We start from the raw sequence: 25,727 nt of genomic DNA, 5'->3' as shown, positions 1-25,727 counted from the left end.
TTAGGTAGTAAACTATAAAAACCATTTAGGCATCCTAACCCTTAAGAGTTTAGTGCTAAGAGTGAAACAAACAGGTACCCTGCAAACAGAGGCCCCATTTAATCCTAAAGAGATTTAGATCAGTGGACAAACTGTCTGAAGCCTCCTGTGGCTTGCAACCATTTCCTCTTTTGCTTGTTTATAACAAGACAAGAACAGCTGACCAGAGGAGGTAACTGTTTATCCTCTGGCTTGATATGGCTTCTTTCTCCTCTTATGCAAGGTTCAAGTTCTGTCTTCAAGAGCCAGGCTTACAGAGAAAAAGATCATGAAAAATGCAGTTTCCCGTGTATTCAGTGGGCACATATGGTGAGGGAAGGGGATGGCGTAATAAGATGCAAAGAAACCTCTCTTTCTCTCTCCCATTTCTTTTTCTTTCTTTCTTTTTTTAAACTATCTCCTGTGCAAACAGTAAAAGGCCTCAAGAAGGTTTCCCTGTTTGGAAACCTTCCCCACTCCTTGTCACAGCGTTTGATTATAATTCAAAGTAGCTCCCAGATGCTCCAGCCATCACCCTTTTACCCATATGGCTTGTTACCACCTGAAATTAAGTGTTTCATGTGCCTCAACAGCAGGAGTTTCTATCTGGTATCTGATTGCCTTTTGCCCAGCACCTAGAACCAGGTCAGGCACAGAATAACAGTAAATGCTATGAGTGAGAATCGACTAGGTGGGACTGGGTGTACTGGGTATCTAAGGTCCTGAGGGCTAGTAAGAGCAATCTGGGTGTTTTTTTGGGGGGAGGGACATTTTGGGCAAAGTAAGTTTTTCTTTTATTTTTATTGTTGTCCTTACCTGTGGAGTCGATTCCAACTCACAGTGACGCTGTAGGACAGAGTAGAACTGCCCATAGTGTTTCCAAAGCTGTAATCTTTACAGAAACAGACTGCCACATCTTTCTCCCCCAGAGCGGCTGGTGGGTTCTGACCTGTCGGTTAGCAGCTGAGCACTTTGCCACTGCACCACCGGGGCTCCTTGTTGTTGTTCTTAGTGCCCGTCAAGTCAATTTCGACTCATGACCACCTCATGGAGTAGAACTGTGCCCTAGAGTTTTCTTGGGCATAATCTTTAGAGGCAGATCCCCAGGCCTTATCTTTTGCAGCACTTCAGTTGGGTTTGGCCTGTCAACCTTTTGGTTGGTAAAAAACCCAAGAAAACAAACCCATTGTCATTGAATTGATACCGACTCATTTTTTTCATAGCAACCCTGAAGGACAGAGCTGCCCCATAGGATTTCCAAGGCTGTAAATCTTTCAGGAAGCAGATTGCCACACCTTTCTTCACCAGAGCCGGTTGGTGGGTTCAAAGGGACGACCCTTCGTTAGCAGCCTAGCGCTTAACCACTGCGCAACCAGGGTCGCTATGGGTTGGAATTGACTCCATGGTGTGGGTTTGGAGGGTATTTGGTTGGTAACCCAGCGCAAACCCTTTGCACCACCCAGGGACTTTTTTATTTTCATTAGTGTTCTTTTATTTTATTTGCATTCATAATTCTTTTTGGTGTAGGTCTTTTTATTTTTTTATTTTTAATTTATTCTTTAAAATGTCACGCAAGTCTGAATTTGCTAGGGGACTCCAGCAGAAAGGAAACCCCCTCTGGGCAAAGCCACCCAGCTTTGCTTGTTTTGGTCAACTTTGCTCCACAAGCGCCCAGTCAGGCTCCTCCAAGCCCTCCCACCAACCTCGCCATTTTCCAACCCCGACCCCGGACAACCCGCCCGCTCTACCCGGCGATCCCCGCGGCGGCGGCGGGATCCCGCGCTCGCCCACGCGCCACAACCAGCTCGCGCGCTGATTGGCTGCCGAGTCTCTGGCTCCACATCAGCCGAGGGGCGCAGCGTATGGGGGGGAGGTGGCCTGAGCGCCAACCAATCCCAAGGCGTTCTGGTGAGGCCGCATTTCTTAACCAATCCGAAGGGGATCCCGAAGAAGGTGTGCCCAATCGGAGCTGGAAGGGGGCGGGGTCACCCTTGACCGAGAAGGACGGGCGCTGTCACCTTGACAACCCGGCGGGTCTGGGGTAGTCCAGATTCACCCGCGGATCCCCCCCAATCCCCAAATAGTTACCCTTGACCCCCAGTAGAGTCACGACCTAGAGCCTGATTCTTTGGGTGCAAAAGGGGAGATTTGCGTCTGAAGCGTATGGAGAATATTTATTGTTTCACTTATTTGTCGTTATTAGGTGATTCATGGCGACCACATGTGACAGAGTAGAGCTGCCCCATAGGGTTTCCTCGGCTGTAATCTTTTCAGATGTAGATCTCCAGGGCCTTCTCCCGCTGACCGGCTGTTGGGTTCCTACCAACGACCTTTCAGTTAGCTGGCCAGCGCTTAGGCACTGCTCCACCAGGGCTCCTTAAATAGTATACGGATATGATAAATAAACATAAAAGATAAAAATAAGACTGAATGGACTAACGTAGAATGAAGGAGGAAAAAACTGCCGATCATATAATTCTGCAAATAGAAAAGGTAATCTAACCTGTGCCTCTAGCTTCCACCTTTGTGTGGCTGCAAACTGACCCATTCCCAATTCTGTTATTTTTCTCCAGTTCTTCCTTTTAAACATTTTCTAAACACACAGATATGTGTATAATATTTATGTATAACTTACAAACGAATTTTCAGCTTTCTAAAATCTTTTCTTTTTTAATACTGGCATGATTTTCTAATCAATCCTGTAAATCAAAAACAAACCAACCCACTGCCATTGAGTCAATTCCAACTCATGGTGACCCTAGAGGACAGTAACTGCCCCACTGGATTTCCAAGGCACTGGGTACTGGGTAAATCTTTGCAGAAGCAGACTGCCACATCTTTCTCCCGTGGAGCAGCTGGTGGGTTCAAACCACCGACCTTGTGGTGACAGTGCTGGACTGCTTTAATTACGGAGCCACCAGGGCTCCTCGACCTTGTAAACAGAGACTTGCAAAAACATTCAACCGTTCAAAGGTTTGAAGAATTTTGACACAGAAAAAAATATATAAGAGGTAAGAATTTACTGTCATAGGAAGGGCAAATTGTAAACAATATTTATTCACAGGTGCTATTTTACCCCTAAGTCTGACAGGACTCAAACAGGGTGGGGAGGCAGTGAGGGAGAGAAAAGATGATCTTAGCATTGTCTGTGGTCTCTCTGCCCTGTCCCTAGACTTGGAATGGGTGTGATCATTGCATCTTTGCGTAAGGCTCCATTTCTTCCTCCAAAAGATGCTGACCTCACACTCTTTTATGAAATAACCTCCCTTTTGCTAATGATGTTAATTTTCAATTCCATGGACTATAATTTATATTTTTCCAATGCTTGTGTTTTATGACTCAAGCAACATCCAATTAGCAGCAGCCTTCTATTCGATGGCAGTGAGTTTTGGGTTCTTCTAACTCTGAAGTGGAGTATAGATTTAAGCATGAGAAAAAATTTAAATTCAGATTGGAAGCAATTAGCACTCTCTCTTTTTTTTTTTTTTTAGTGTCCGCAGTGGGGGTGGATGTCACAGCTGCCTAAGGGTGAGTGTTTTGAATATCAAACACGGGCAGTTGAGCAGACTTTTAAACTATATGATCTCTAATCCAAACGTGATCGATTCGTGTTCAGGATTTGCAGCTTTGACTGTTGCGAGGAAATAATCTTAAGAAAACATTTAGAGCCCTCAGTTATGGCTGAAACTGCCCAGTGTTCTGTAGGACAGGAAAATAGAGCCTTGGATTCTTTATATTTTTAATTGTGGTGAAATACAGATAACAAAACGTTTGCTGTTTCAGTCTTTTTACTTGTACAATTCACTGACATCCATTATGTTCAGCATGTTGTGTGAGCATCGCTACTCTCCGTTTCCAAGTGTTTCCATCACCCTGAACAGAAGCTCAGTGCCCCCTAAGCAATCACTCTCTTTCCTTCGCCCACACCCCCCTGGTAACTGCTAATAAACTTTGGTCTCTATACATTTGCCTATTCTAGATATTTCCTGTAAGTGAGATCATACATTATTTGTCCTTTTGTGTTTGGCTTTATTTCACTCAGCAGAATGCCTTCAAGGTTCATCCACGCCGTATGTAGCATGTGTCAAATTTTCATTCTTTTTTACGGCTGTATAATATTCCATTGTGTGGGAGACTACATTTTGCTTATCCATTCCTCTGATGGTGAACATTTGGGTTGTTCCCACCTTTTGGCTATTGTGAATAATGCTGCAGTGAACGCTGGTGTACAAGTATCTATTTGAGTCCGTGCTTTCAAGCCTTTTGAATATGAAACGTAGGAGTGGAATTGTGGGGTTATGTGATAATTCTATGGAAGGCCTGAATTCTTAACATACCTTTGAGATTCTGGAATAGACACTGAGCTGTGGATGTAGCTGCAGAGGCTCTGCCAGCATGTACACAGGCCTGAACGGCTCCGTACTGCAGAACACACAAAATCTTACCACCGTGAGCTTCACTCACCAATAGCCCCAATCCCCAGGCCTGAAGGCAGCAAAGCTTGCCTTAAAGACCCCTGGGGTTGAATACTATTGCTCATTCTTATTTCATTCTGGTATCTTCACTGCGTCACCACTGTCAAGCTAGACAGATGGAGTAAGTGAAGTGTTTAAAAAAAAAACCAGGCTCATCCAGTAGACTACTAAGGTAAACGCACGTTTGCATTCCATCGTCATAAAATCGGTTTCCAATTCTCCGCACTGATGGAAAGAGGGGTAAAATGAAATTAGCAGCCTAGTCCCTAAAAGACCAGAGGCAAAACTGAATGCTTATTAACGTTATATTGGCACTGAGAGGTCCAAATTAGACTTTACAAGTTACGTGATAATAATCGTGGAAACACAGTGGGAGCTTAAGGTAGAGAAGCCAACTCAGGAAGTGCAACTATTGATTTAAAAATATTCATAACAAATTTACCAACTTCCTTAACGTCCACCAACAAGGGAATGTTTAAATAAGTGATGACGGATCCATAAGATGGGAAACTGGGAAGCCATTCAAAGAATGGGGTGGCTGACTCTCTAAAATGTACATAAGAGACAAATAAAAAAGTCCAGGAAAGTGTATATGCGGTTATTTTAGAAGTATATATATGTGCTGCTTGCATGTGAAAGCCGGACAATGAATAAGGAAGACCAAAGAAGAGTTGACGCCTTTGAATTGTGGTGTTGGTGAAGAATATTGAATATACCATGGACTGCCAAAAGAACGAACAAATCTGTCTTAGAAGAAGTACAACCAGAATGCTCCTTAGAGGCAAGGATGGCGAGACTGCGTCTTACGTACTTTGGACGTGTTGTCAGGAGGGATCAGTCCCTGGAGAAGGACATCATGCTTGGCAGAGTACAGGGTCAGCGGGAAAGAGGAAGACCCTCAACGAGGTGGACTGACACAGTGGCTGCAACAATGGGCTCAAGCATAACAACAATTGTAAGGATGGCTCAGGACCGGGCAGTGTTTCGTTCTGTTGTGCATAGGGTCGCTATGAGTCGGAACCGACTGGATGGCACCTAACAACAACAACATATATGCTGCTACTTGAAAGTCTATAAAATATGTTGTTCTTTTCTAAAGATGGGTATGCTTGCGCGGTCACTGAATATTCCTGGCAGGGTTCCCAAGACCCTGAGAACAGGGTTGCCTTAGAGACAGAGAACATGGTGGTTGGGGGACTGGGCAGGAACGAGACTCAGTGTTCACTGAGCACCGTTCTGTATTTTGAATTGTGTACCATGTGATGAAGGTGCTCTGGTGGTGCAAGGGTTAAGCACTCTGCTGCTAACAGAAAGGTTGGGGGTTCAAACCCACCGCCTATTCTGCAGGTGCAAAGATTTGGCAACCTGCTTCTGAAAAGGTTACAGCCAAGAAAACTCTATGGGGTAGGTCTAGTCTGTCTGGTGGAGTCACTGTGAGTCAGAATCGATGGCACCTAACAACACCATGTGATGAATTGCCTTTGCTAGGGTACCTCAAACTTTTTGGGTTCCAGGTCTTCTGAGCACCCCAAAGAGCTTTTTTAAATTTCTCTCCTGTGGGTTATATCTACTGTCGCCTACCAAATTCAAAATAAAAACTAAGAAAACAAAAAAAAAGTTATTCTTTTAAAATAACAATGATAAATCCATGGCATGTTCCCATAAACCACATTTTTTTTTTAATCAATTTTTATTGTGCTTTAAGTGAAAGTTTACAAATCAGATCAGTCTCTCATACAAAAATTTATATACACCTTGCTATACACTCCTAATTGCTCTCCCTTTAATGAGATAGCACAGTACTTCCCTCCACTCTCTCTCCTCCTGTCCATTCGGGTAGCTTCTGGCCCCCTCTGCCCTCTCATCTCTGCTCTAGACAGGAGATGCGAACATAGTGTCATGTGTGTACTTGACCCAAGAAGCTCATTCTTTACCAGTATCATTTTCCATCCCATATTCCAGACCAATCCCTGTCTGCAGAGTTGGCTAAACCACATTTTTTATGAAAAGTAACTATATTTTGCAAAAACAAAATATTTCGATCAATCGAATACAGCTGGATTCTCACATCGGCTTCTGCCTTTAGTCTGTTACACTGTCACACACATTGCAGCTCTGGAAAACCCTACTGTACGTTCGTGAGAGACCAAGAGCAAAAAGGGAAGTGATTAATAATATTTTATGTAAGAAGGACCCCAGACTACACTTATATTCATTCATTCATTGCCTACTCAAAGGAATGAATGAATAAGCCTTTTAAAAAGTTGTAATGTATTTATGAGTAAATATTTCTAACCCTCCAAAGAATTCTCCATGAAGGGGAAAAAACCTGTGGGAATAACACTCAAAAAGATCTTATGCAGTTCACAAACGGTGTTGTAGGCAGTATCAAGAAAGGATCTTAAAACTAAGGGAGGCAATTTTGCATCATTTTTTTTTTTTTTTTTTGCTTTTGAACATACATTCTTTTTTTTTTAATTTTTATTGTGCTTTAAGTGAATGTTCACAAATCAAGTTGGTCTCTTATACAAAAATTTATATACACCTTGCTATATACCCCAGTGATGTAGTGGTTAAGAGCTAGGGCTACTAACCAAAAGGTCAACAGTTCAGATCCACCACGCGCTCCTTGGAAACTCTACGGGCCAGTTCTACCCTGTCCTACAGGGTCGCTATGAGTCGGAATCGGCTCGACGGCACTGGGCTTGTTTTTTTTTTGGTTTATACATCGTGCTTCGCTGCTAGCCGGAAGTTCTGCTTGCATAAAGATTACAGCCTTGGAAACCTGTGGGGCAGTTCTACTCGTCATTGTGAGTCAGAATCGACTCGATGGCAATGGGTTTTGGGTGGAGTTTACATACGTATGTGGAGTCCCTGGATAGTGCAAATGGTTAACGTGCTTGGCTGCTAGTCAAAATGTTGTTGGTTTAATTCCACCCGGAGATGCCTCAGAAGAAAGTTCTGGCAATGTACTTCAAAAAATCAGCCACTGAAAACCCTCGGAAGCACAGTTCTACCCTGACATACGTGGGGCTGCCGTGAGTTGGGAGCGACTCAGTGGCACAGACCTGCGGATAGACAGATGGTGGTCCTTCCGCTTGCACGTGGAAAGAGTCTACTTATCATCTCTACCTTTCCACTCCAAGCCGCCATGATACTCCACGTGAACTTCGCAATATCCCTCTAACAGCCCTCCCGGCTTGCTCTCCATCCCATCCCCAGATCCACCCCTACCCTATGGCCACAGAGCAGGCAGAACAGTCCTTTCAAAATATAAATCACCTCGCTCCTGTACTCAAAGCCTTTGGAACAGCTTGTCATCACACTCTGAATAAAATCCAAAGTCCTTAATCAAGTGGCTTCCTAAGGCTCTCTATAACCGTCACTGTTCTGACTGCGCCAAAGATGCCTCAGGGCCTTTACACATCCCTGTCCCTCTGCCTGGAAGGCTTTTCCCAAAGACGTGCATGGGGCTCAATGCTTCCCTTCACTGAGCTGTCAGCTCATATGTCACCTCATGGGAGAGGCCTTCCCTGGCCATATTCTAAAATGCCTGCCCCATGCTCTTGGCACACTCTCTCCCCTTACCTTTCTTTCTTTTTTAAGCGGAAATTTTATTATATCTATCTGTTGATTGAATTGGAATCCACTCGATGGCACTGGGTTTGGTGTTTTTTTTGGTTTTATCTGTTGATCGCCTGTCTCTCCACTTTAATGTAAACTTCATAAGAGCAAGAAATTTGCCACTGCGAGCCCTCGTGGCACAGTGGTTAAGAGCTCAGCTGCTAACCAGAAAGTTGGCAGCTCAAATCCACCAGCCACTCCTTGGAAACCCTATGGGCTACTCTGTCCTATACGGTCGCTATTAGTCAAAATCGACTTGATGTCAGTGGGTTCAGGTTTTTTGGGGGTTTTACACTTGAAGTACTAGAGCAGTGCCTGGCACATAGCTGGCACTCAATAAATAAATGTGTGTCGAACAAATGAATGAACCTATACTATAGTTGGCTTGAGACTTATGGAGGCTGAATTCGTGGGAAAACATGACAAAGAGTTTCCTTTTCACCGTCTCTCACTGTTTTAATTGAAACACATCTAATAAAATGTTAAGTGATGAAGCAACAAGGAGGGACTCTTGCCTGGGCTCCAGGACTGTCCAGGACATCCTCGCCTCTTCATTCAACTGGTGTGTGAAGTAACTCTCTAGTTGAGATTGTCTGTCACGCGCAAATTAGGCTCCTAAACCTGGTAACTCGTATGAAGACAGATTGAAAAGGAGTGTCAGGAAATGTCTAGCAGACATGTGGACTTGATGGGGATGGGGCCAAATGAAGGCTGCATCCTGGTTTCTAAGGAGTGGAAGCCACTTTTGAGCTCCAGACAATTGTTGCCATGTGGAAAAAGTTGCCTGATGTTGCCAGAACTTCTGAGTTTCCAAACAAAGCCAGAAGTCCAGATTTTAGAGTGAAATCTAATTTTTAAACATTAAGTCAGCATGCCATTAATTTTTTTTTTTTAAACAACGAGTGCCAAAGGAAACACCCTTGAGGCAGTAGTATCCACTGTCTTGTGAGCTTTAATATAAATGGCTACATTTTTAAATTTCTGGTTCCTGTTCATTTCCTCTCTCACCACTTGGCTTTGGGTGGTGGAGAAGCTTCTGTTCTTGACCTCAGTGTGCTTGGGGAAACCTGAGGCATAGGAGCTGTGATGGAGGGCCTGGCACACGGGTCTGACCCTGGAGAGTTATTACTGTTGGCTTCCTGTCTTCAGACAGGCTGCCTAGGCCATCCTACCCTCGTGATGGGTACCACAGTAAATAGAAGGACATCAGGGGATAGAAGGACATCAGGGGAAAAGGCACAGAGAACCGGCCTGTGTCGACTGCTTCTGGCAGCCAGTTATGACAACTCAACTCCCAGGGGTTTCAGAGATAAGGAGTTATTGTTTGTGGTCGGTGGTCACAGGCTTGCTCTGGTACACCCAGGACCCGGGCCTTTTCACCCTTCTTTGGGCTTTTTCAACCTCACTCACCAGGGAGGAAAATCTGTTTTCTAGGAGATTCTATTGCACTCCCTTTTGTTTCACTGTGAATCCCTGGGTTGTGCAAATGGTTAAGTGATCGGCTGCTAACCAAAAGGTTGGAAATTCAAGTCCACCCAGAGGCACCTCTGGAGAAAGACCTGGGGTCTACTTCCAAGAAATCAGCCATTGGAAATCGCCCATAGGACAAAGCAGTCTCCATGAGCCTGCGTCTACTCCGCCGCAACTGGTTTTGTTTCATTGGTCAGAACTTGGTCACATGCTCACCACCTGGCCAATCACCGGCAAAGAAGAAAAAAGAGCGTTCTGATTGGCTTAGATGGGGCTGGGGGGTCTTCAAATTGGCGTGCACACGCCTGAGGGGAACGCGAGGAGTTTCCTAGGAACTAGGGTGGACGGCTTTTTTTAATGGAGATATTTTACATATTGTCATTTTCACATGTACGTGTTTATAAAACTGCCAGAAAAAGTATCCATGTTCACAGTCGCCGTTCGTCCACTTATCAAGAGAAAATTTTACCCCAGAACTCATCCCAGGTCCCTGGTGCATCGCCCTGAGGTGTAAAAAAGTAACCCAAAACCTCTTTTAATGAGTAATCCAGCCTTTCTCTCATCTTTGTCTGTCAGACACTTCTCCTAAGGGTGCCATTTGGCTCCTGTTGAAGTGTTTTGATTTTACGACAACCAAAGCATTGAAATTTACTGACGCTGATTCTTTTAACTGTAACTGCAGCCTTTTCTGATATTTCTAAACTTCTCAAGATACATTGAATAATATCCCCCAAATTATTTTTTATGTTATTTCTTTCAGATCTGTTGTGCGTTACTTAAAAAGGTAGATGGAAATCTATTTTATTCAATCATGTCAGAGCATAGTTTTTCCAATTACAGCCAATCCTCATAATATTTCAGGTTATAAAATGTTCAATAATTTTTTAAGTCCACTTAAGCGGATGTTGGATATTCCTACAAGTCAAAGTTAGGATCCATCCCTTGAGTTCGGGCACAGTCCTCTTAACGAAATTGCAGAGTTGGGATTTCTGCTATCTATCGGGTGATTTTCTTTCTGGATATTTCCCTAAAAGCCCCCCAAAACCAAACCCGTTGCTGTGGAGCCGATTCCAACTCACAGAGACCTGGTAGGACAGAGTAGAACTGCCCCATAGGTTTACCAAGGAGCCGCTAGACAATTCAAACTGCCAGCCTTTTGGTTAGCAGCCGAGCTCTTAACCACTGTGCCTCCAGGGCTCTGGATATTCCTCTAAGACAGACATTTTAGGGTTTACCAGCTGCTTCTCAGCAGCATGGCTTTTGCTTCTAAATGCGCAAAGAAATATCATGCTTTGAGAACAGAGGGAAAAATGAGATTCACCTCTGGAGCACACGTCAACTGTGGGTGTGATCCCTCTTTCAAACCATCCAGTTTGGGCCTTTTTTTTTTTTTAAAAAAAAACTCTATGCTATTTCCAAATATCCATGCCTTTCACACGAAACTCCTTTCAACATACCCTGGAGAAATGAATATGCTTACATAATACACCGTATTGGTTATTAGGATCCTATGAAGAATAAGTCAAGGACTGTGCTCTTGTGGAATTAGCATTGCAGTGTTAAAGGAATTAACATAAATTTACAGGGCTCTCTCAAAGATGAATCCGGGTTGGAAGAGAGTCATCCATTCACAAAGAAGATAATTTGGAAACAAAAAGCTAGAGGTGGCTCCAGAATTTGGAGGTCAGGGGAGGAGGCTAGCCTGGGTCACATTTATATACCAAACAACCTGTTTTAAGTCAGAATCTATGTTTATCTGTGGTTACTGGGAGATGGACAGGAGCCCTGGTGGTACAGTGGTTAAGAATTTGGCAGCTAACTGAAGGGTCGATGGTTCAAACTCATCAGCCCTTAGAGGGAGAAAGATGCGGCAGTCTGTTTCCATAAAGACTACAGCCTTCGACACCCTATGGATCAGTTCTGCTCTGTCCTAGAGGGTTGCTCTGAGTTGGAATCAACTTAATGGTAGTGGGTGTGGCTTTTGGTTTTTGGGAGATGGACGCTGTTCAAAATTGAGTGGCGAGGTGGGAAGCTGCTTCATAAAACTCCAGCCCTGTAAAAAACTCTTGTTGGGGGAAGCTGATTGGGCTGCTGTGAGATAAATTAAGACAACGGATATGGGATTAAGTCAACTTCCAAATACATCCCAATCCCATTTCTCCTCTCCATTTCTATAAGTACCACCCTGATCCAGCCACTGTTATGTCTTGCAACATCATTGTCACATCTCTTGTTGCATCTCTTCCAACATCACCAAGACTAGTCTCCTGGCTTCTGCCTCTGCCCCCTGAAGACAATTCTCAACTTAGCAGGCAGAGGGATCCTAGTGCAAAGGCAGTCAAATCACATCCCTCTTCTGCTCAAAACTTTCCAGTGGTTCCATCTCCCCTACGGTAAAAGCCAAAGTCTTCAGATAGCCTACAGGACCTGTCTGAGATGCCACCCCTTTTCTTTCGCTGCCTTCATCTTCTTGTACCCCACCTCTCTCCAGTCCAAGACGTTGGCCTCCTTACAATGCTGTCTGACCATGTCTAACCCTCTCCTGCCTCAGGGCCTTAGCACTGGCTGGTGCCTCCACCTGGAACACTCTTCCCCAGATACTTCATCACCTCCTTCAAGCCATTAGACATCATCTCAAACGAGGCCTTGCCTGATAAAGCCCTATTTAAAACCCTCCTCCCATGCAAAGCTCCCTGCTTACTTTCCATAGCACTTACACCTTTTATTAGACAAATAATATTATATGTATTTAATACTATTTATCCTAAACATCATAATGGATAATGTTATACATAATGTAATATATAGCATAGTATACAATATGTCATATATAAATGATATTTGTATTACCGTATTTTCTATATTATTGGTGTACTAGGTGTATTACAGAATGTATTATACTATATATAACATTATTATATGGATACAATGTATTTATTTGTTACTTGTCAGTCTCCCCCGTGTTGTTGTTTTTAGGTGCCATCCAGTCAGTTCAGACTCCTAGCGGACCCAAGTACAACAGAACAAAACACTGCCCGTGTCTGTGCCATCCTCACAATCGTTGCTATGTCTGAGCCCATTGACGCCTTTGAATTATAGTGTCGGCGGAGAATACTGAATATAGTAGACCGCCAGAGGAGGGAACAAATCTGTCTCGGAAGCAGTACAGCCAGAATGCTCGAGACTTCTTGTCACATACTTTGGGCATGCTATCAGGAGGGGCAGTCCCTGGAAAAGGACATCATGCTTGGTAAAGTAGAGGGTCTGCGAAAAAGAGGAAGACCTCGATGAGATGGACTGACCCAGTGGCTGCACCAATGGGCCCCTCACGTAGACCTCGCTTTTTATTTCCTATGGACAGGAGGGCAAGAATTTTGCTGTTTTCGCTAAGCCCCACACGGTGCCTAGTACACAGCGGTCGCTCAGTAAAAAAATACCTGCAGGAAGAACAAACGCACAGGAAACGAGCGAATAAATAAACGAGCCGGGCTGCCGGCCTGTTTTGGCCCCTCGGAGCCCCCGTGGCGTCATGGAGCGCGGGCTAAACGCGCATGCGCACGGCGCCCCTCCCAGGCATGTGGGTCCGAGTGCGGCGGCCGCACTCCATTGGGAGGCGCGCTCTTGGCGGAGGGTTAACGCAGGCTGGGCGGGGCACCAGAGTAGGTGGGGCTCCGGTGGGCGGGGCTCCGATGGGCGGGGCCCGGGGCGGGCGCGGGAATGTCCCCGGGGCGGCGGCAGCCTCAGTCCGCGCCGGTCCTCCGCCCGGCGTCCTTGGCCCGCCGTCCCCGCCGCCGCGCCCGCTCCCCGGCCTCGCTCCCGCAGCGCCCCGCGGCGTCCGCGTGCCCTGAGGCGCAGCCATGTCCAAGGAGCGGCGCGGCCGGCGGGGGGAGATTATGGAGTGCCAGGTGATGTGGGAGCCGGACGGCAAGAAGGACACGCAGATGGACCGCTTCCGGGCGGCCGTGGGCGCCTCCTGCGGCCTGGCGCTGGGTGAGCGGCCGGGCCGAGGGGCCCTCCTGCCAGCCTCCGGGGTCTGGGGTCGCCCCGTCTGCGGGGCCCACCTCCTTTGCCTTCAGGGTGCGGGGCTCCCTCCTGACCCCGGTGTCTTCGCCAGCATGCGGGGCCGCCCTCTCCTGGGAGGGTTAGGCCGTGGGACCCGCGCCCCGTTGACCGAGTGAGCTCTGCCCTTTGCCTTCCTTGGGAGGTGCCTCCCTCCTTCCTGTGTCTTGGCCTCCAGTCTGCAGGGGCTTCCTCCTGTAGACAGGCCTTTTCTGACCCGTGGCTCTTCCCGTTTGTGGGGGTCACTTGCCAACCCACAGAACCTTGTGCTGTCCCCTCTGGCCCCCAGGCCCATCTCTGTAGGAGCTGAGCCAGATTTTCTTACACTTAGAAGGATGGTCAGGTAGGAGCCCTCCTTCGGGGCTGGGGTAGAGACCCTTCGATATGTATAAACTCCCGGCTCCAAACACAGCCTAGTGGAGGACCCTCCTTCAGCCCCCACCTTGGCCTTCAGAAACCAGGGGTTGGGTGTGGGTGGGCAGAGGAGGCCCCTTTGCTGGGCAGAAGCACCCCTAGGCGCTCCTTTCCAAGCTCTGTTTGGGCTGTCTCACTGCCTGCTGGACTCACCCTCCATATGGGTGTCCTCAGGGATTTTAAACTCCTTATGCTCTCTTCCCTTCTCACCACTGCAGGGACCCCCTTATTTCTCTTGGTGGCATCACCGTCTTTAGTCAGCCACTGGAAATGGAGACCTTAGTCATCAGGCTTGTCTGGGGTGTCCCCCGGTGTGATCGCTTCTTCCTATCCCCTGTTCCCTGCACACTGGTCTAGTCTTGTAACGGGATTTTCTGCTTCCAGCTTTCCTCCCTCTCCCTTTAGTGCATCCTGCTTGTCTTGCCATAGTAATCTCGAAGCACAGGTCTGACCTTGTCACTCCCTGGCTCAGAAGCTCTCAGTGGCTCCTTACTGACCACGGGGTTGCAAACAGTGCCACGTGGCAGCTTCCGAGGCCCTCCAGGGACTGGCAGGCATCGGAGCTTCACAGACATCCCACTCCTTTCCTCTCTCTCGCTAGAGTGTGAACACCTTGGGACAGGTTCTATGTCTTGTTACTCTTGGGAGCTCTTTAGTCCCTTGCCCAGGACCTTCCAGGTGGTAGCTGGGAAAGAAAACAATAAGTGTTTTGCATTTGGGGAGAACAGGCTTGAACCTCGGAAGAGTGAGGAGGCTGTGGAGTGGGGCTACCTTCTTCTGTGTTCTTGCTGCAGTCCCTTCTTGGTTTTCTCTGCCAGTGGTGACACTGATGTTTTGGTGCCCATCTAGCTGTGATGAAATGATTTCACTGAAGGGCAGCCCTTTGAGGCAGGTGACTCCTCCTTAGCCATGGGTGGTGGCCAAGAACAAGGGAGGTGTAACCTGACTACCTGGAATTTGAATATAGCTGCTAGGGCACAGGTTGAGAGGGCAGAGGTTGAGAGCCTGCTTCCTGCCCTCTCCTCCCCTCCCCCTCCCCCTCCCAGTTGGTCATACCCACCTGCTTCTGTCCTTTCCACATGCCTGGCCCCTGAGATGTTTGGACTCACATTCTTGCTTTAAAATCCTGCTCAAACCCTGCCCTCTCTTTCAATGTTTCCCTCTTTTTCCCCCAGGTGAATGAATGTCTCCTCTGCTCTCTGAGTGCATGTAATTTGGACTTTTCGTTTCTTTGTAAAGATTCTTTTTGCTTAAAAACAATGTCTGTGAACTTGTACCCTCTTACCCTAATGGTAGTTTGCACAGAGCATGTGTACAGTAATGGGCATCACTGTTGGCTGGATGTGGACATAGGGCAAGGCACGCATTGGCCTTGGGCCTTGCTCAGCCTGGAAGGAGGCGTGGAGACAGTGGCCTGCCCCAGCCTGGCCCTGTTCCCCAGGCCGCCTGGACGGGAGTTTCAGGAGGTGCAGGCAGGGCCTTGGTGGAGTTACATACTCTGTTTTCTACCAGCAGAGCTGTAGGCTGGTCTGTTCGTCTCATTGCTCCCGTCAGAACTAACCTGAGGACTCCCCGTGCACCCCGGGCCAGGGCTCTTCAGGATGCAGCCTTCCTCAGGTCCAGCGCCCAGCCCCCGTGCATGATTTTGGTTGACTTGAGGTCTCGTTCTTTCAGAAGGCTCTAGGGGAAATGCTGCAGGAACCAGCATCTGTCATTGGGGCGGGGAAGGGACTCCAGCTTCAAATGACGTGCCTTTTTTGAGGACTGTGCCAAGTGTCTTTATGTAAACCTCAAGCTGCAAGTCACCTGTAGGTGCACGCAGCAGGACGGAGTTTGCCAGTGGACCGAAGTCCAGTCCCTGTCCTCGAGTCACTAAGTGTAGGTCGGGGAGGAAGCCTGTGCAGAGATAGCAAGCGCCCCGAGTTAGCAAATGCTGTGCCAACCGCGTGGGGCAGGGAAGGGCTGGCATCCTGAGGACGTCACTGTGCGTTGGCCTTCTCTGGGGATGCGGTTTAAAGGGGCTGACGGCACCTTTAGCTGAGATTTGAAGGTGGTGGTGGGGTGGTAATTGCCTCGAACTCACGGAGGCCCCACGTACAACAGGCCGAAACGTTGTCTGGGCGCACAATCCCCGTGCTTGTCGGTATGTTTGAGTCCGTCGTTGTGTCACTTCTCCTGAAGAATATCTGTGCTCTTCTACTTAACCAAACACGACGCTGTTTTCCAAGCCAGTGATCTTTCCTGAGGACGTGTCCAAAGTAAGCTAGCCAAAATCTCGTCCTTCTCGCCTTTAAGGAACATTCTGGTTTTATTTCTTCTATGACTTTTTTGTTCTCCTGGCAGTCCACGGGATAGTCAATATTCAGGCTGGTCAAAATTCTCATAGATGCAGGCAAGAACAGTGCGCAAACCCAGAAACCTACAGGGACCAGGCAGGTGCCATAAATATTTGTAATAGTTAATATTTACGGAGAGCTTTCTTTGTACCAGGCCCCACTCTGGCACTTTACATGTGTTAACTCATTTAACCCTTAAAACAATTTTACAAAGTGGGTGCTAATTTTGTTCCCATTTCCCAGCTGAGGAGAGTGAGGCTCAAAGCCTCAGGTAAGGCTTCACAGCCGTAAGTGCGGAGCTGTAGCCTGGCTGCAGAGTCCATACGCTTAATGTCTATTTCTGTTGCCTCTTGCATTAGGATGAAGGGGCCAGGTGCGGCAGCGGTTTCCTGGCTTTAGCTGATTGTTGTCATGTGGCTTGGACAGCGCATTAGTTACCTCTTGCTGTGTAACAAATCACCCCAAAACATAGCTATCTCACAGTGGGTCAGGAATCTGGGAGTGGCTCAGCAGGGTGGTGTATGGCACTGGGTCTCTGATGACATTGCAGTCAAGCTGTCGGCTGGAGTGGCAGTCATCTGAAGGCTTGCCTGGGGCTGGAAGACCACTTCCAAGATGGCACACTCATGTGGCTGGTAAGTTAGTGCTGGTTTTGGGCAGGAGGCCTCACCTTCATGCCACACGGGACTGCTTGAGTGTCCTTACAACGTGGCCACTGGCACCCCTAGAACAGGTGAACCCAGAGCCGGGTAGAACCTGCAGCGTCTTTTTTATCGTGGTGAAAATATACACACCAAAACATTCGCCAACTAACAACTTCCACATTTACAATTCAGTGACATCGATTACAGTTTTCATGCCCTGGTGGCGCAATGGTTAAGTGCTCGGCTGCTAACTGAAAGGTCAGTGCTGTGAACCCATCAGCAGCTCTGTGGAGGAGAGATGTGGCAGCCTGCTTCTGTAAAGATTAAACCAAACCAAATCCAGTGCCGTCGAGTTGATGCCGACTCATGGTGACCCTATTGGATAGGACAGAACTGCCTTATAGGGTTTCTAAGGCTATAAATCTTTATGGCAACAAACTGCCACGTCTTCCTTCCACGGAACGGCTGTTGGATTCGAATCGCTGACCTTTTGATGAGCAGCGGAGTGCTTAACCACTGTACCAAAGATTACAGCCTTGGAAACTCTATGAGGCAGCTCTGCTCTATCCTGTAGGGTCGCTAGGAGTTGGAATTGACTCAGTGACAGTGCATTTGGTTTGGTTTTTTGCTACCAAAATACTCCACCACCACTAACATGAACTCAGTGCCCCGCAAAAGAAAAACGCCTCCTTTCCCCTCCTTCCCACCCCCGGTAACCATTAATAATCTTTGGTTTCTGTATACTTGCTTCTTTTATATATGCGAGATCATACAGTATTTGTCCTTTAGTGGCTTATTTCACTCAGCTTAATGTTTTCAAGGTTTATTCATGTTGTAGTGTGTATCAGAACTTCATTTCTCTTTATGGCTATATAATACTCCATTGTATGGGTGTACCACGTTTTGTTTATCCATTCATCTGTTGATGGACACCTGGGTTGTTTTCAACTTTTGGCTATTGTGAATAGCGTTGCAGGTTTCTGTTTGCATTCCTGCCTTCACTTCTTCTAGGTACATAGGATTGGGATTGCTGAGTCATATGGTTTAATGGATTGAATTGTGTCCCTTCTGCCCCCCTGCCACAAATATGTGTTGTAAATTCTAACCTGTGTGCCTGTGATTATAATCCCCTCTGGGAATGGGTTGTCTTTGTTATGTTAACGAGGCAAGACTAGTGTAGGGTATGTTTTGAGTTAATCTTTTAAGTCATAAAGGAGATTAAACAAGGAAGCGAAAGAAGCAGAGACGAGGGAAGAGAAATGTGAAGTCACGTGAAGATTGCTCAGGAGCAGAAGCTCAAAGAGACAAGGACCTTCCCCCAGAGCCAACAGAGAACACCTTCCCCTAAGGTCAGCACCCAGGATTTGGACTTCCAGCTTCCTAAACTGTGAGAAAATAAATTTCTGTTTGTGAAAGCCACCAATTTGTAGTATTTTCTGCTATATAACAGCACTAGGTAACTAAGACATATGGTATCTTATGTTCAAATTATGAGAAGCACTGCAGTATTTTTTAAGACCTGGCCTTGGAAATTACAGTCATTTCCATGGTATTTTATTGGTGACACAGATCATCTTTGCTCAGTGTGGGGAGGTCTGACCAGTGGTGTGAATGCCAGGAGGTGAGAATCACTGAGGACAGAGGAGGTGGACTATCGTGGAAGCTGGTGACCACAGCCAGATACTATGTTTTCTCAGGAAAGGCCAGAAATCCAGAATTTCATTTGAGAACAGTGTATTTTTGATATGGGCACCTAGTTCAGGTCCTTTATAAACATCATGCAGGCTGAACTAAACTTGCCTGTGGTCTTCAGGGCTTCTGGATTGCCACCTCTGGGTAGAGACCCCCTCGTGCCTAAAGGATCATCCCAGGTGGCCCTGCCAAGTTGTTGTCCACAGGGTGTTGCCCTCTAGAGCCCTTGAGCTGATAAGATGCTGCTGTAATGCCATTGCCCCAGATTCTAGGCCTGGTTCCGTCCACCCTCTCAACTGCTCTCTTGGTGAGCATGGTTCTGGGATGGGCTTTTGGGACCTGGATGTGAGACCTCTAGTTTATTTCATAACTCTATGGGGGTAGCTCTACTGCAGTTTGTGAGGACAAGGTGATTACAACAAAACAAGACAAACCTACGGTGGGAGAGTGGAGCAGTGGGGCCTGTCTGGCCAGTGTTGGCTCCCAGGAGCATATCTGAGCCTCCTCCCAGGGAACTGCCCTGAGGCTGTACTACTTCCTCCCTTAGTGAGATCCTGGCCCTTCCTGGTTGTTAACACTTCATGTACCTGTCTATGCATAATAGCTCAGCCTATACTATCAGGTGGCCCACGCTGCATGCTGTTCCTGCAAAGCAGATAGGGTGGTGATGACAGCTAACTCCTCTGAGCACTTTCTCTGTGCTGCACACTGTTCTCAGCACTGTATGTGTTTTTACTTATTCAGTCCTTACAGGAGGTCCCTGGGTGGCACATACAGTTTGTGGTTGGCTGCTAACCAAAAGGTTGGCAGTGTGAACCCACCTAGCAGGGCTGCACAAGAAAGGCCTGGCAGTCTGCTTCTGTAATGATTACAGTCAAGAAAACCCTAGGGAGCAGGTCTACTCCATAACACATGGGGTTGCCGTGAGTCAGAATCGACTTGATGATGACAGGTTTGGATTTTTTGGTCATCTTCACAGGGCTTCATTATCCAGGGAGAAATCTTGACTCTGCCCGTCACAAGCTGAGTATTCTCGGACAAGTCATTTTTCTTCTCTGTGCCAGTTAGTGAGGGGCAGACTCAGGATTGGGCCCAGCCGGTCGGACTCCCTAGCCCACGCTCCTTAAACGATATGCTGTGTTCGTCCTCGTAGCAACCTTCACAGGCGTCACTGTCATCACACCCAGTTTAGAGATGAGGATGTTGAGGCTCAGCTTGCCCATCATACTCTAAAAAGTGGTAAAAGCTGCAATTCCTATTGAGGCCATTCAGCGTGGCCCTGGAGCCTGGGGTTAACTACCCCAGTGTTGTGGGAGAAACTGCCATTGCGTTCAAGTGGGTGTGAAGGGTAATTGCCCATCTGAGGGAGTCTGGTTTTGGTTTGTATTTCTTCTGTACGTTTTTGCTGCTCTTGTGGTGTTTAAAACTACAGCTGTGCCTAGTTTGTTAGCAGAAAACTAGAAGTCGCCTAAATACCCTCAAACAGCATTCTGGTTAAATAAACTGTGTGTTTATGCAGTGGAGTACTATGGGGTTGTTAGGAAAGAATGAGGCAGCTTTTTACACACTGATGGGAAAGATTTCTAGTGAAAGAAGCAGGTTGTAGAATAGTGGGTGTGGTACGATGGATTTCTTTTATATGGCCTTCCTCTCCATGTTCTTTTAATTCCCATCAAATGATTGGGTGGGACTATGCAAATAATGTGCTTGTAGCCCATCAAGGGGATTGGACGGCTTGCTAATAATGCAAATAAGGTCCATGACAGCCTTGGGATGCAACCATGCAAATAAGGTGTATGGAATTCTAGTCAGGGTTGGTCAGTTTTGCCATCCAGCTAGGCTTAAAATGAGCCATCCCAGAGGTGGAAACGGAGGGGAGACCTCACTACGACCAAGAAAGAAGAGTCAGGAGTGGTTTGCATCCTTTGAACCCAGGGTCCCTGCTCTGAGAACCTCCCAGACCCAGGAGACAGACAGACAGCTGCAGTGCTGGACGTGGTGCAAGATAGCAAGAAGCGGTGGCAGAGAAACAGCGGCAGTAAAACCAGGAGACCGCTGCCATGAGCTGGAGCAGGGTGGCTGCAGTGGGCATGCTGAACCACTGAGCCAGAGAGCTGAGGGCCTTTGGTCAGGAAGCTCACTGGCTGCCAGTGGGGTGTCTCCAGGCACTTATTGGTGGCCAGGCCAAGGGCCAAGAGAGGAGTCCGTCCTGAGGGGGCGAGAGAGGAGTCTGTCCTGAGGGGGCGAGAGAGGAGCCTGGCCTGAGGGGGCGAGAGAGGACTCTGTCCTGAGGGGGCCGAGAGAGGAGCCTGCCCTGAGGGGGCCGAGAGAGGAGCCTGCCCTGAGGGGGCCGAGAGAGGACTCTGTTGTGAGGGGGCCGAGAGAGGAGCCTGCCCTGCGGGGGCTGAGAGAGGACTGTTGTGAGGGGGCCGAGAGAGGAGCCTGTCCTGAGGGGGCTGAGAGAGGACTGTTGTGAGGGGACCGAGAGAGGAGCCTGTCCTGAGGGGCCGAGAGGGGTCTGTCCTGAGGAGGCCAAGACAGGACTCTGTCTTTGGGGGGGCCAAGGGGGGCGTGCCCTTAAGGGGGCTGAGAGAGCTGTCTTGCACTGAAGGGAGACCACTTACCTGCTTCCTGTTCCTGATCCCGCGTTATAACCTGGTGTACAACCTGGTACTTCCCTAATAAACCCCATAATCATGGGTACAGTATTGTCTGTGAGTTCTGTGTAGCCATTGCAACAGATTACCAAACCCAGCAAAGAGGTCGAGTGCCATGAGAGGGACGGCATAGTGTCAGAATTGGTGAAAAGATTGGAGGGTAGAGGTAAGTTTGACCTCTACCTCATAGGAATCATTGGCCTTGGGCTGATGCTAATGAACGTGATTCTCCTCCCTGAAGTTAGAGGACCTCTGATGCCATCATGCCATTTTTTACAGTGGGTAAAGTAGGCTATTATTTGTGTAAAAAAGAAGAAAAACCCCCCAAAAGCAAAAAACCCTTTCTCCCTGAATATTTCCCTCTCTGGGAGAAGAGAAATAGCAACATTGAGTTGTTTCAGGGGAACCCAGTAGCTGGGGGACAGGTTGGTGGGGGGTTTTGCTAAAGAGCCTCCTGCCTCCTTTGAATTTGCATATGCATAAGGACTAAGGTGCACCTGACCCAAGCTATGGTGTTTTCAGTGGTCTCATATGCGTGCGAAAACTGGACGATGAGGAAGACTGAAGAAGAATTGACGCCTTTGAATTACGGTGTTGGCAAAGAATATTGACTATACCATGGACTGCCAGAAGAACAAACAAATGTGTCTTGGAGGAAGTACAGCTGGAACGCTCCTTAGAAGCGAGGATGCTGAGACTTTGTCTCACATACTTTGGACATGTTGTCAGGAGGGGCCAGTCCTTGGAGAAGGACGTCATACTTGGTAAAATAGAGGGTTAGCAAAAAAGAGGAAGACCCTTAACGAGATGGACTGACACAGTGACTGCAACAATGGGCTGAAACATAGCGATGATTATGAGAATGGCACAGGACTGAGCAGCGTTTTGTTCCACTGTGCATGGGGTTGCCATGAGTCGGGCCGACTCCGCAGCACCTAACAACAAGTTTTGTACCACGCTAATGTATTGGTTATTGAAGAATCAAACAAACAATCCCCAAAACACCATAACATTCGGCTGCCATGAGAAATACATCAGAAAGCTACCACTTTTGAACTTCTGGGTTTTTGAATCTATTGAATATAGGTTCCCTAGGTTTGGATGATATAATAATAACAAACTCTTAATATAAGACTGATTACGTACAAGGCTCTGTTCTAAGCACTTTGTACATGTGCTTGTTTAAATCCTAACAACAGCCCTGTCTTAGTTATCTAGTGCTGCTGTAACAGAAATACCACAAGTGGATGGCTTTAACAAAGAGAAATTCATTTCCTCACAGTCTAGTAGGGTGGAAGTCTGAATTCAGGGCATCAGCTCCAGGGGAAGGCTTTCTGTCTCTGTTGGTTCTGGGGGAAAGTTCTTGTCATCAATCTTCCCCGGTCTAGGAGTTTCTCAGTGCAGGGACCCAGGGTCCAAAGGGCACGTTCTTCTCCTGGCTCTTCTTTCTTGGTGGTAACAAGGGCCTTCTCCTCTCTGCTGACTTTTCTCTTTTATATTCCAAAAGAGATTGACTGAAAATACAGCCTAATCCTGTGGATTAGGCTCATTAACATAACTGTCTCTATTTCTGCCTCATTATCATAACCTGTTGCCATTGAGTCGATTCTCATAGTGACCCTATAGGACACAGTAGAACTGCCCCATAGGGTTTCCAAGGAGCACCTGGTAGATTTGAATGGCTGACCATTTCATTAGCAGCCAAGCACTTAACTACCTTGCCACCAGGGCCCCATCATAAAAAACCAAACCCATTGCTGTGATTCCGACTCATAATGACCCTGTAGAACAGAGTAGAACTGCCCCATAGAGTTTCCAAGGAGTGGCTGGTGGATTCGAACTGCCGACATTTTGGTTAGCAGCTATAACACTTAACCACTATGCCACCGGGGTTTCTGGGCCCCATCACAGAGGTTAGGATTTACAACAAAGGATAATCACATCAGATCACAAAATGGAGAACAACCACACAATACTGGGAATCATGGCTCAGCCAAATTGATACATGGTTTTGGGGGACACGATTCAATCCATAACAAGCCCTATGAAGAGGGTACTATTAACTATCCCCATTTTACAGATACGGGAACTGAGACACAGTGAGCTTAAGTAACTCACCTGAGGTTGCACAGTTAATAAATGGCTGAGCTGGATTTGAACCCAGACATGCTGGCTCCAGAGTCCATGTTCTTAGGCAGGGTGGCTAAGGGAAATCACTGCCTCGAGGCTTTTGTTCTTTTTGGGGAGTAGTGCTGATGGGTTTGCTTCAGTACAAGTTAGGTTAATCCCCTCCTTCTGAGACTACTTCTCACCCCTGGTCTTTGAACCACTCAGACACACCTGCAATTCCTTAGATGGGCTAACTTACTACCGAATGGCTAAAACTTGCCTTTTAAGGTTTATCTAGAGAGTCCTGGTGGAACAGTGGCTAAGCATTTGACTGCTAACTGGAAGGTTGGTGGTTTGAACCTACCCAGCAGCTCTGCAGGAGAAAGACCTGGCAATCTGCCCTCATAAAAATTATAGCCAAGAAGCAGGGAACCCAAGGTCGAGAAGGGGAGAGCGTTGACATGTTGTGGGGCTGGCAACCAGTGTCACAAAACAATATGTGTATTGATTGTTGAATGAGAAATGGATTTGCTCTGTAAACCTTTATCTAAAGTACAATTAAAAAAAACCTTCAAAAAAATGGAAGAAAAAAATAATTACAGCCAGGAAAACCCAATGGGGCAGTTCTCCTCTGTCACATGGGGTTGCTGTGAGTTGGAATCTACTTAACAGCACCCCGAAACAACAACAAAGGTTTATCTAAGCTCTGTGCCATTTCTTTTTTTTTTTTTTAATTTTTAGAAAATTACGGTGACTTGTATCATTGGTCAGTGAAGTCATATTCAGACTTCTGGGCAGAGTTCTGGAAATTTAGTGGAATTGTCTTCTCACGGATGTATGACGAGGTAAGTAGAAACTTTGCTAATGCGTCACCTTTTTAATGGTGTGTTTCAAAATAAAATGTTAATTTTTGGGAATCTTGAATCATATCTGCTTTAAAATCCTTACATCAGTAGGAAAAAAATCATTGCCCTAGAGAATTGGCATTAAACTGTGTTAGGGTCGGAAACCCTGTTACACACTCTATAATCTGTGGGCCTCTGATATGTGTGGACCCCAGGCCCAGTGCTAAGAACTGGACTATCCCTCAATAGTAGGTCATCGTTTTTGAAACTATAAGTAGTTTCACTTTTTTAACATGGATTTTAGAGAATTTTACAATTCCTTACACTAACAATCGTCAAGTATCTAGGGGAAGAAGAGTCCCTGGGTGACATGAACAGTTTAGTGCTTGGCTACTAACAGGAAGCCTGGAGATTTGAGTCCACCTAGAGGCGCCTCGGAAGAAGGATCTGGCATTGTGCATTCAAAAAATCAGCCATGAAAACCCAGTGGAGCACAGTTCCACTTGGGCACACATGAGGTCCTCATGAGTCACAATCAACTTGATGGCACATGTTTTTTTGTTTTGTTTTAATCTGGGGAAAGGAAATCCTGTTAATCAGAGTACTATTTATCTCACGTGTGCGATCTGGTTATGGGGTGACCATCTGAAAGTTTCACCTGTAGACGCTTTAAGAAGAAAATCAAGGCTCCAGAACCCTGAAGAAGTAGACTAAGAATCAAGCAGAAAATCATGATGGGAGGGGTGGGTACTGTCCGTCCTACAGCTGGCCATTCATCTGCATCTCCTAATTCTTCAGTCTCTTTGTCAGAGCCTTCGACACTGGACAGGAGCCACGTCTGCTTTATTTACTTTTATTTCTAGCATCTCTCATGGAGCAGGTGCTTAATAAACATTTGCCGAAAGGAAGTTAATGGTGATGATTGTCTTCTCTTGGCATGAACTTCTATCCCCAGTTCAAGCCATTGGGCTATTGTCAGAAATCAGTCTCTTGAACTAATGATTCAGTACTCTGTTGGGCCGATGAATTAGCTAGTTTTCTGGGAAGTGGCAGTGGTTATTTCTTTGTGACTTAGCCCTTGTGTTTGTGTCTTGGTTTGTGTTTCTTCATGACTTAGCCTTTGTGTGTGTGTCTTGGTTTGCTGTCCTTCTCTGCAGGTTGTGGACACTTCGAAAGGAATCACGGACGTGCCCGAGTGGTTCAGAGGCAGCCGTCTAAACTATGCGGAAAACCTCCTGCGGCACAAAGACAACGACCACGTCGCCCTGTACGTTGCAAGTGAGTCTTGACAACAATGCGGGTCTTCCGCTCGGGTTCTGGGTGCCTGTCACATGCAGTGCCACATGTTTGCGGAGGGCTGGGAGCACTCAGAGACTTCACTGTG

The 25,727-nt window shown here is 46.9% G+C and overlaps 1 protein-coding gene across 6 annotated transcripts in view; it reads left to right on the top strand.

The window, feature by feature from the left end:
* The first annotated feature begins 13,408 nt into the window (after positions 1-13,408).
* Positions 13,409-25,727, top strand: part of AACS (acetoacetyl-CoA synthetase) — a 52,664-nt gene continuing 40,345 nt past the window's right edge. For 2 of the 6 annotated variants that reach the window (XM_003420276.4, XM_064272051.1), the window contains exons 1-3: positions 13,411-13,577; positions 24,240-24,343; positions 25,501-25,621. In XM_003420276.4, the coding sequence (XP_003420324.2) occupies positions 13,445-13,577; positions 24,240-24,343; positions 25,501-25,621 (358 nt within the window). In that variant the 5' untranslated portion in view covers positions 13,411-13,444. The other 4 variants (XM_064272052.1, XM_023539204.2, XM_023539201.2 and 1 more) reach the window with 4 other exon arrangements.

Source organism: Loxodonta africana, chromosome 19 (genome assembly GCF_030014295.1).
Source record: "Loxodonta africana isolate mLoxAfr1 chromosome 19, mLoxAfr1.hap2, whole genome shotgun sequence".
NCBI classification, from domain to species: Eukaryota; Metazoa; Chordata; class Mammalia; order Proboscidea; family Elephantidae; genus Loxodonta; species Loxodonta africana.
Note: the sequence above shows the minus strand (reverse complement) of the source record. Positions and strands in the feature narration are given on the sequence as shown.